The 11833-nt window shown below is 39.6% G+C and overlaps 1 protein-coding gene across 11 annotated transcripts in view; it reads right to left on the minus strand.

Moving 5' to 3' along the window:
• Ndel1 (nudE neurodevelopment protein 1 like 1) overlaps nucleotides 1-11833 on the minus strand; it is a 53307-nt gene that overhangs the window by 18312 nt on the left and 23162 nt on the right. For 7 of the 11 annotated variants that reach the window (XM_031351360.1, XM_031351357.1, XM_031351356.1 and 4 more), the window contains 4 exons: nucleotides 7197-7294; nucleotides 5398-5551; nucleotides 2635-2783; nucleotides 1464-1600 (listed from right to left, as the gene is read on the minus strand). In XM_031351360.1, the coding sequence (XP_031207220.1) occupies nucleotides 1464-1600; nucleotides 2635-2783; nucleotides 5398-5551; nucleotides 7197-7282 (526 nt within the window). In that variant the 5' untranslated portion in view covers nucleotides 7283-7294. Of the gene's footprint in view, nucleotides 1-1463; nucleotides 1601-2634; nucleotides 2784-5397; nucleotides 5552-7196; nucleotides 7295-9240; nucleotides 9397-10316; nucleotides 10427-11833 lie in introns of all 11 variants that reach the window. The other 4 variants (XM_031351365.1, XM_031351353.1, XM_031351358.1 and 1 more) reach the window with 3 other exon arrangements.

Consider the following 11833-nt stretch of genomic DNA (forward strand, 5'->3'; position numbering starts at 1 on the left):
TGTAATTTAAAAAAAAAAAACAAAAAAACAAAAAAAAAACCCTCAGGAAAAAGAAAATAAAAAGGCACTAAAAAGTCTATAAAAAGAAATGACACACTTTCTATAGAACTTCCCTCTTTCCTCCTTAGCATAATGAAATTCAGAGTACTATAGAGGAAACAAGAGTAGGAGCAGTACACACTCCTCAATGCTGAGCTATCACCTCTCTAGATCCAAAGCCTGCTTTAAAAATTTGCCCTATCAGGGCTGGGGAGATGGCTCAGAGGTTGAGAGTACTGGCTGCTCTTCCAGAGGTTCTGAGTTCAATTCCCAGCAACCACATAGTGGCTCACAACCATCTGTAATGAAGTCTGGTGCCCTCTGCTGGCCTATAGGCACACATGCAGATAGAACACTGTATACAAAATAATTTTATAAAAAAAATTGTGATGCTATGTATATTCCCTATATTAAGCAGAAAAAAAGAGAAATTAATGTGTCCATTTTTGTCTGCTCATAGGGAAGTCAGGAATTACATAAGGGAAAATACATAGACATTCTATAAAATTATAAAGAGTACACTGTGCCACACTGTTAGGGGGCTTTCCTTATAATATTCTCAATGTCACTGTGTTTCTGAGGAGAAAGAAGTTTTAAGGGAAAGTGAGTAGTTTCATGTGTAATATGTAAAAAGCAACATATATATATATATATACACACATATACACATATACATATATACATATATACATGGTTCTACGTAAAAACATGAAGTTATTTAAATACAATTAATAGCCAGGCAGTGATGGTGCACGCCTTTAATCCCAGCACTTGGGAGGCAGAGGCAGGCAGATTTCTGAGTTCGAGCCCAGCCTGGTCTACAGAGTGAGTTCCAGGACAGCCAGGGCTACACAGAGAAACCCTGTCTCGAAAAACCAAATATATATATATATATATACAATTAATAAGGAAAAAATTCCAACTGAGAACAGTATAACACTGAAAAAGCTCAAACTCTCTGTGCCTCCTTTTTCTCATCTATAATATGGAGGTCATACCTACTTCTCAGCACTAATGATATGGGTATGAAATAAATTACCAGGTTAAAAGCACTTGACATGCTGGGCAGTGATGGCGCACACCTTTAATCCCAACACTTGGGAGGCAGAAACAGGTGGAGTTCTGAGTTTGAGGCCAGCCTGGTCTACAGAGTGAGTTCTAGGATAGCCAGGGATATACAGAGAAACTCTGTCTCAAAAAAAAAACAAAACCAAAAACAACAAAGCACTTGGCACAGTGATTGAAAGGTATGTGAAGGCATACAGAAGTAGAGCTTCCAAGAAGCTGAGGGCTGGAGCCATAGCTCAGAAGCAGAGTGCTTGCCCAGCCGCTCGAGACCCTGGTGCGACTCCATCAACAGTTCGTGCTTGCACTTACTCGGGCACAAGGCAATGGATAAACACTTGCTAAGTTATAAAGCTTACCTCTTGCTTCATCCTTTAACCTCTGTACTGAGACCAACAAAGATTCCTTCTCATCGAGTTCACTTTCTAAAAATGCATTTCGTTCAATGGCCTGATTTAGCCTTTGTTCAAAGTCTTCCAGTGAAACTATTGTTGCCCTTTAAAAAGAAATTATTTGAAGCCCATGAATTAAACAGCATGTACAAACAGCTAGTAGAAAAGAAAGCAATCAGTTTATCTCCTGCCAGTCTTAACCGAGTCAGCCTGACCCAATTTGGAGAATGATCTCGCTGGATTCAGCAAAAATTAACATGTACCTACTTTTATGGGCTCCCATTTTCCCTGATATCTGCTACAGAAATAAAACTCTCCAACCTAAAGTTACAACTCAGAATACCAATTCCAATCTTTTTTTTAAGACTGATTGACTGATTGATTGATTTTATGTATATGAGTACATTGTAGCAGTCTTCAGACACACACACACACACCATAAGAGGGCATCAGATCCCATTACAGATGGTTGTGAGCCACCATGTGGTTGCTGGGAGTTGAACTCAGGACCTCTGGAAGAGCAGTCATCACTTTTTGCTGAGCAGTTTCTCAAGCCCTAAAATAACCTCTTAATAAAATACTTCAAACACCTTCCTGTTTCTCAGCCTTTTCACTGTCTCTCCGCCTCGCTAACTTTTCTTCTTTGCAGACTCTGCCCCCACTTGTAAAAAGGCTTCCCCAGTTCCCAGACACTAGAGCTTCCCTGGCTGGAACAGGCTCTACAGTCTTCTTACCAGAGCATTTATTTATCATAGCAAGTCCTCTTATGGATCAGCTACAAGGAAAGTGACTAGCATCATATCAACCAAGAGTCAATTGATAAGTACAAAAGAAAAATACTAGGCAATAATTATAAACTAGTATGAGTTAGAGTGGTTAAAAAAAAAAATAACAGACATTCTGGAGGCAGAGGCAAGCAGATCTCTGAGTTGGAGATCCACCTGCCTCAGTCTCCCATGTACTGGGATTCAAGGTCTGTACTACCAAACCTGGCCTGTTTGTTTTGTTTCATTTCTTTTAAATCCAATGAGTCAAAAAGGACATAAGATACTGAAGGCGAAACAGGCTGCTAAGACGTTTTGTGAAGATAAGTTGAGCTGACAGCTGGCTATGCTCTTAGAATGCACAGTCTCCTTACCTTTTTGCTCGCTCCAGGTCATCATTGGCCTGCTCTAGCTCTCTCACATACTTGTGCAGTTGCTCCTTAATGGCCCGGGTCTGACTTAAATCATCTTCTAACACTGAGACCTGCTTGTAGCTCTGTGCATACTGATGCTCTAGCTTCTCCTGAAAGAAGAGGGCAGAGAAGGATGTGTTATTAATTTTTTAACCATCTTATTAATGAAGGAATTTCCCAAGTTAAAGGAGAAAAAAAAGGTCAGAAGAGTTCACCACTATCTAAGTTGATGGCACCCCCTCCTTAAACTACATGGATAAAACCACTCTAAACACCTTAATTCATATAAAATGAACATAGCAACAATTCTCTCCCAGAAAAAAATGGTCTTTCTGAAAAATAAAATAAAATAGAATCCTTTCCTCAAAATCTAAACCTGGGGGCTGGAGAGCCGACTCTGAAGTTAAGAGAAGTGATGCTCTTGCAAAGCCCAGAGTCTGATTCCCTGCACTCATGTCAAGTGGTTCACAACCACCTGTAACTCCGGCTCCCAGAGAGCCAATGCTCTTTTCTAGCCTCCGTGGGTAATGAACTCACATGGCATAGCCACAGAGACACATAATTATAAATTAAATCTTTAAAAAGAAAACCTAAACCTGATGGGGTAACCTCTAGGTTTGCAAAATGAGTGCAACCCAAGGTAAAGCACAAAGCCATTCATAGTTCAAAACCCCTACTCTTTCCACAACCTCCTCCAGCTCCCAACACATACTCTCAACAGAAATACTCTCAAGGGCTGGAGAGGCCCTCAAATTACAAGGTCATTGATATTACTCTTGGTTACCCACCAGAACTTGGTATTAAAACCCTACTACTGAAGACACAGCACATAACAGCTACAGGACATACAAGGTAAAGCTGAACTGAGCAGCTCGCACAGTGCCAAAAGATGCCTTACAGGCTGCTGGTATTACCCAGCACAGCACCCTACATGCACCAGTACTGACCTGCCAGGCTAGATGTGCCCACTAATAATAGTATGAAGGTTTTAGGAGTAACCAACCACTTCTGGATTGGATCTGAGGCCTGCCTTGTGGAAGGGAATGCATGTCTGGTATTGTAAATCAGGTCAAAAGGTTACAGGCCATATTGAGGTACCTGTTTACTGTTTTTGCTAAATAATGTCTATCTGCCCAAACATGTGTTTATACCCATAAACACTGCCTTCAACAGTACTGCCTTCAACACTGGCCAGAGCAAGACTATGAGTGCTCAGCCCTAAATGGGACATCTCTAACACCACCAACACTACCTTATCCCACCAACGAGGCTCAGGAAACCCCACAGAAGAGAAGGTGCAAAAAATGTAAGAACTAAAGGATGAGAAAGTGTTTTGTAAAAATATTTAAAATGTTGTCTTCTGGATACAAGGCCCTTGAAATCACTACAGCTAGTTACCTATATAAGAGCAAGCTAACAAGATTAGTTAACATTACAACAGGCAGAACTGTACTCCGTGGGCATAGAGGACCATGCTGGGAGTAGCTGAGAGGAGGAAGAGGGGGAAATGGGAGTGGATGTGGTAATACATTGTTTATAGGAAATGGTCAACAAATATAAAAGATATTCTATTTTATTTTAAAACCATATTCTATTTCTAAAAAGAAGGAAATACTCTTCTAAGCCTCCAAGTCATAGATACAGAGAAGACCTGAACCCAGGGTCACGCACATGCTAGGCAAGCATGGCTACCAACCACTGAGCCATCTCTGGGGCCTGACAACTTCTTTTTGAGGATTTCTAACCCAAATTAAATTTCAAAACTCAAGAAGCTATGAATATAAAAAAGAGAGAGATAATAAAGGAATACATGTGTCATATAAATATAATTTTGAGGCAGTACACAATAAGCAAGCAATTTGTCCAAACAAATAATCAGAAGCTTTAGAAATTACAGGAACTAAAATGTAGTGAAAGAAAGGCAGAAAACTGGCCACCATAAATTTCCTATGGGAAGTCCCTAACTCTGAAATACCTCTTGATTCTATTAAAAATAAATAAATAAATAAATAAAACTTTTAAAATAAGGGGCTGGAGAGATGGCTCAGCGGTTAAGAGCATTGACTCCCCTGCCAGAGGTCCTGAGTTCAAATTGCAATCACCACATGGTGGCTCACAACCATCTGTAATGGGATCCAATGCCCTCTTCTGGTGTGTCTGAAGACAGCTACAGTGTACTCGTATACATTTAAAAAAAATATATATATATATGTAATATATATATTATACATATATATCTATATGTACACATTTATTTTGGGGAGGGTGCTTAATTTTTTTAAGTACTACTTGGTTAATACATTTCTCATTTGTAAAATATTACTATATTTCAAGTACTGCATATATATGCTCATGCTACAGCACATGTGTAGAGATCAGAAAACTAAGGAAGCTGGGCGGTGGTGGCTCACGCCTTTAATCCCAGCACTTAGGAGGCAGAGGCAGATGGATTTCTGAGTTGGAGGCCAGCCTGGTCTACAGAATGAGTTCCAGGACAGCCAGGGCTATACAGAAAAACCCTGTCTTGAAAAACTAAAAAAAAAAAAAAAAAACCAACTAAGGAAAAAGGTTCTCTTCTTATACCATGTGGGGCCCAGAAATCAAATTCAGGTTGTAAGGCTTAGTTGCAAGTGCCTTTCCCCATGAAGCCACCTCACTGGCCCTCCACTTCCCACTTTAATACCTGGACAGCACTGGCCTCAGGGAAAGGGATTCTGTAGTTACCTTTAACGCCTCCACTTCGTATTTCAGTCTTTGGTTATCAGCCTGCAGGTCTCTATTTCTTTGTTCAGCCTGTACTAACTGTGCCTCCAACTCTGCTTCTAACTCTCTGCTTCCTTCCTGGAACTCAACTAGCTCATCCCGAGCTTCCTGGAAGCTAAATAGAAGGAAAGTGAGAAAAACAAGTTAATAGTTGAGTCCTCTCACATAATTACATAGCAATTCAGTAATTTCTAACTGAAAATTAACATTCTCGTGAAATGTTAAACAGTGAAGAAAATGGCTTATATTTCTTGTTCCACATATATGCAGGATTCAATGAAAATTAGTTATAAGCTTCCCCCAAAACACAAATCAATAATAATTACAATATTTACAAAAAATAGTTCTACATGGCTCAAAACCATTAGCTTTTTCCTCCATAAAACTGAAGAAGGAGGGGTGTGTATTTGTACTGAAGTAATCTAAATTAAGCATTACCTTTCAATTCTAATCGGAAATCAGCAGATACTCTAAAATCACAAAAGCTGGCACAAAGCTAAGCATCACTCACTCTTACCACTAATTCAGAATCAGGGGTTACTATGTTTTATGTTTCTCCATCTCTTTTACGTAATGCACTAATACATTATCATAATATCACAAACTAGCTTAATATTTAGACAATTTATGAAATAACTAATTTCCTCTAGAGTTCCGTTGCTTAATTTTCTGCATTTAAACTATTATGAGAAAGGGTTCACAGGCTTCCCGGCCTCTGGGGGAAATCTGTAACATTAGAAGAAATGAAGAACCTCTGCTGAACATAGAATTTCTCCATGCCCTGGCTTGATACAGCCACAAGAAAAGAACAATGGGATTTTATAGGGCTTAGTTAACTCTGTCAACCAATGGCCACAAGTGTGTACGTATCTTAGTAAGATTTCAAGGCTGGAAAGATGGCTCGGTGGTTAAGAGTACTTGCTACTCTTCGGGAGGACCAGGGTTCAATTCCCAGCAACCATAGGGCAGCTCACAAGCATCTTTAACCCCAGTCCCAGGGGATCTAATGCTCTCTTCTGGTCTGTATGGCCATCAGGCACTCACAAGGTGCACAGACATATATGCAGGCAAAACACCCATACACATAAGAGAAAAATAAATCTCAAAAAAAAAAGAAAAAAGTATAAGAAAAAAGATTCATTAAGATTTATTGAGGCCAAAGAGCTATTTTCTTCCCAACTTTTTCTAAAATACTTCATAGCTTAGAAGCTCAGCTGCCTCCCAACACTAATAATGCACACCTGAAAAGACTAAAGTCTGTTTTAAGCACCTCAAATGAGCAAATGAGGAGGGAGTACCAGTGCACACACAGCAGGACAAAGGCAGCCCAGCTAGTCACAGGCTACAGGAACCACAGGGGGCACGAAAGCTTCCTGACAGTTCAAGCTGAACAATATAAAGATTGATGATAGGATTTTTATTTTAGATTTACTTATTACACATAAGTACACTATAGCTGATTTAGACGCACCAGAAGAGGGCATCAGATCTCATTATGGATGGTTGTGAGCCACCATGTGGTTGCTGGGATTTGAACTCAGGACCTTCGGAAGAGCAGTCAGTGCTCTTAACTGCTGAGTCATCTTGCCAGCCCCTGGTGGTAGTTTTATACTATTTAAATACAAATATTGTTTTACTACCGAATCACAGTCCTAAATCTGAAACTCTAAATTTAGTCTTATGCTCCAAAAGGAAACACATGTGCAACCTATACAGCATATTCCAAATCCCGCCCCTATTTTAATGTTTTCAAACACTACCTTTGCTTATACTTCAAGGAAAGTTCCTTCCAATAAGCAGTTTCTTCCTTTAAACTTGAAAAATCCGGTATATCTTCACCATCCATGATCAAGAAAGCCTGTGACAGTGAAGACAAAGAACCAGGACGTGAGTGAAAGTATGGCACAGCATTTGGTACTTTCAAAGGTTCTAGGAGTTGCTGGCACTTTCCTATAACTTAGGCATATATTACCTCACTTGGGGACAAGCAACATTGTGATAAGGTCACGACAGGAGATGATAACATTTCTATCCTTTGATAGAAAGTCAATGAGGCATTTTCAGCTACAGCACTGGGTGCTGGATGATCTGACCACAGAATTAACCTACATATATTTCCAGCAGTTAGTTTATGGTCAACTGATCTTCAGGGAATCCATGACAGAAACAAACATCAGACTTTAACCATTCTGCACGATTTCCTGTTGTATAATTGCTTTAAAATACCTGTAAGGAGTCTGAGGATGTAGCTTGGTTGCTAAGATGCCTGCCTAGGGTCTGATCCCTGGTAACACCTGCAATTTCAGCACTGAGAACTGGAGTTGGAAAGTGTCACAGAAACTTTCAGCAACACAGAAGTTCAAGGCCAGCCTGGGTTACATGATACCTTATCTCAAAAGAAAGTGGAGAGGAAAGGACAGAGAAACAGACGGAGGGACACAAACAAGCAAGCTGCTTAAAACCTTCATGCCAAGTGAGACTACCTCATCAGGAAAGACCCACATTCTCAGATCACACTTCTGAAAACATCCTCACTCATCCATCAGTCCAAGTTTACTCCAAGTCCACTCACCTCTCACTGCCATGACCTTTATCTCAGTTCTTCCCCAAGGAATTCACAAAGGAAGGATCTAGTTGCTTGCTCTTGCCATTTCAACTGGCTAAAACTCCCAATCAATCATAGGACAGATACAGACACCAAGATAACTGGCCCACTCCAGATTGCTGCCATATTCTTCCTACAACCCGTTCTTCACTGCTTAACTTCTGTTACAGCACTACATCCACACAACAAAAGAGACACAGTAATATCTACTTAATTAAACCACAATGTGTGCTGCTGGCCAGTAAGGAATGAAGAACAATCTTAAAACATAAAAAAAAAAAAAAAATCCTTGGAAACTGAAAGAACTCATCTTTAGCAAGACCTCCAGATTCAGGTGTGTTAAAGAGAGGCAAGAAAATGATGTTTAGTGGGGATAAAACTAAACATAACTTGATATGCTGAGTTTCTTTTGAGGCATTGTGCCAATGTTCCCTTAACCAAATCTTTGCTGATCATACTATCTATTGTTACCTTGATATCTAATTAGTAAACCTTCCAGTTATCTTAACTGCCAATCACCCTGAAGTTCTTTGAAAGAGCTATTCTTGACACACACTGCATCCCTCCATGGCACTGAGTACGACAGATTGCTCAGAGAATGCACCCAAGGCTGTAGTCATTCACCAAATACTAAGATATTATTAAGCATTAGTCCTGTATTTATGGACCAGATACACCATCCTCTAATCTGATGACACTTACACTAGCACAGATTTGTCTGTATTGCTCTATTCCTAGAGATGTCTTTACAGAATGAAAGTACAGGGGGCTAGTGAGATGGCTCAGTGGGTAAGTACACCGCCTATTCTTCTGAAGGTCATGAGTTCAAATCCCAGCAACCACATGATGGTTCACAACCACTCATAAAGACGCCCTCTTCTGGTGCGTCTGAAGACAGCTACAGTGTACTCATTTATAATAATAAATAAATCTTTAAAAAAAAAAAAGAAAGAAAGACAGAAAGTACTTTAATATGTTAACCACACAAGGCTAGGAATCCTGTTGAGGCTGAGTTCTAGGTTCCAATTCTGCCATTAAATTACTTATACAAGCTGCTTACTCAATTAAGGCTTCAGTTGTTCATTTGTTTCATCTAATAAATATATGGACTACACTGGGTGACTAAATATTTCAAGTATGTGTACTGGTTTGTTCTGTAATTCTATCCCGTTGTCAAAGTCCCAGAAATTCCCACTTCCCTTGCTCAAATACAGAGGTTACTGCTTGACATATGGTAGGTAGTCAGTGGATAAGAATGGGCTCTTCAGCAGCCAGAGGTACTCATTATTTCAAAAGATCCAAAGTATAGGCATCGCCCTGTGGCACAAACTCTTCAGGGTTAATACTGAAGTCTCCTAGGGAAAGGAATACATTTTAACAATCCAGATGAAGACAGAATCACAGGAAGAATGTGAAAGTATCTAGAGTTGAAGCAACAACCCATGTGTGCTCTCTAATATTCTATATAAGATCTTCTCCCAAAATGTCCTGAAAACTATGAATCTATACAATAGAGGCCATGTATAGTGCTCAGCAGTAAGAGCAGTGGCTGCTCTTCCAGAGACCAGAATTTCATTCCCAGTATTCATATGGCAGCTCACAACCATCTGCAATTCCAGTTCCAGGGAGTTTGATGGCCTCTTTTGGTCTCTGTGGGCAACAAGCATGCATGTGGTATACACTCATACATGCAGGCAAAATACCCATATACACAAAATAGTTTAAAAATGAAGATAAAAACAAACACCCCCAAGAGTTGGGGGCATACGTCAGTCTAAATTACTTAAGTAGCATGCATAAGGCCTGGGTTCCATCCCTAGTGTATAAATAAATCCAACCCTCTCCCCAAATTTAGATTATTTGAATGACGGCAACCATGTGTCAATGGACAGCTCAAATATTCAGTTTCTAATAAAAAAGCCAATAAATTATGTTTTCAATTATATTTTTTGGAATGTTATAAAGACTAGAGATAGCACAAGAAACAAAGCTCCTCTTCTACTGACATTGTCTTCCAAAAGAAACCAATGAAAAGGTTAAGTCTCTCTAGCTAGTTCCTTGAGGGCAAGATCTGTGTCTTTCTTTCTTTCTTTGTTTTCCGAGACAGGGTTTCTCTGTATAACCCTGGCTATCCTGGAACTCACTCTGTAGACCAGGGTGGCCTTGAACTCAGAAATCCACCTGCCTCTGCCTCCCAAGTGCTGGGATTAAAGGCATGCCTGGCAAGATATGTGTCTTATTTATAAATTCTTCCAAATCAGTTGAAATAAATGACCTGGAAGGCACAGGACGAAGAACATAGCAGCTTCACCCCAAGACTGCAATGAAGTCAAGGGATAATACCCAGGCCCGACAGCCCAGAGTGGCTCAAATATAGAGATGGCTCTGGAAAAAAAGAGGGGGAGGGGAATCACACAGAGCAGGCACTTCGACTACAAGGCTGTTTAACTAAGAAATTGCAAACATCTATAATCTTTTGTCAAATAGCAAAGCCATAAGAACACTTTGTACTCTAACACACTCCTCTCTTAATCTCTCTCTTTCTTTCTTCCTCTCTCTCTCTCTCTCTCACACACACACACACATTCACTCTCTCTCCCCCCACCCATCTAACTATCTCTGAGATGAGGTAATTTAAGACTGTCTTCATCTATATATAAAAATTTTAACTCATAACTTAATATCTATTTTTTCATCTTTTTTAGAGCTTTATTTGTATTTCCTATGTATGGATTTTTTTGGTCTGTGTATAAGTGTAATGCCTGTGGAGGCCAAAAGAAGACAGACATCAAATCCTCTGGAACTTAAGTTACAGATGATCATGACATGGCATGTGGGGGCAGGAAATTGAACCCAGATCTTCTGGAAGAGTAATTGGTGCTCTTAACCCCTGAGCCATCTCTCCAGCTCCCAAACCTGAAGTTCTTAACTCAATAGATTATATATTATTTTAAACAACCGGAATAAATCCATTAACTACAGCTATCAATGAGCTTTCTATTTTCACTCTTGAATGTGTTCTAAGTTTTGTATGTTACTCTGCTATAAGCTTCCAGGATTTGGTAAACAAGCCTATATTCTCCATTTTTACACCCTGTGTGATCTTGGTAGACTCTGAGGACAGTACCTTAGCCTTGCTCTTCCCCAAGTGGATATTTTACCCTATTCAGCAGCCATTTCAGGCCCCTAAGTATTTTTTGTTGAACTTTAGACTGTTCTTAGATTACATGTGCGGCTGAACTAGTGCTGCATTTGAGTACTGACATTTTATTCATCAGCAGGGACTTTATCTTTTAAGTTTTATATAATTTCTTACTGTGTACCGTTTGATATTGTTGTTGATCATGTATACCATGGACCAGTGTCCTTAAGGGAAGGGTCTAGTGCTATTACTGGCTCCCTGGACATCTAACATTTATTTTAATGTGTGGTGTTTGAATGTGGAACCAAGTCTTCTACAAGTAAGGTCAGAATCAGTTTTATCTATAAGTTTGTCCCCTCACTTTTCTGTGTGAAGGTAGAGATGGCTTTTGTTGCTTGGACTCCGACTTTACAATGTCAAGGGACCTGCTGGTAGCTCTCTTAGCTCAGCAATGGTCCCTGGGAACAATACATCCATAAATGCTGTAAACTATGCATTTGTCTCCAGATTTTGGTTCTTAAGGTTCTTAAATTGAGAATTTTTTTCATATTTTTTAATTTACACAAAAAACATAGAAAGCTACACATATTAATAGAGTACCATGTAATGTTCAATATATAAATACACACTACTTAAATAGGGGTTTTTTG

The sequence above is a fragment of the Mastomys coucha genome, unplaced genomic scaffold (genome assembly GCF_008632895.1).
Source record: "Mastomys coucha isolate ucsf_1 unplaced genomic scaffold, UCSF_Mcou_1 pScaffold5, whole genome shotgun sequence".
Taxonomy (NCBI): Eukaryota; Metazoa; Chordata; class Mammalia; order Rodentia; family Muridae; genus Mastomys; species Mastomys coucha.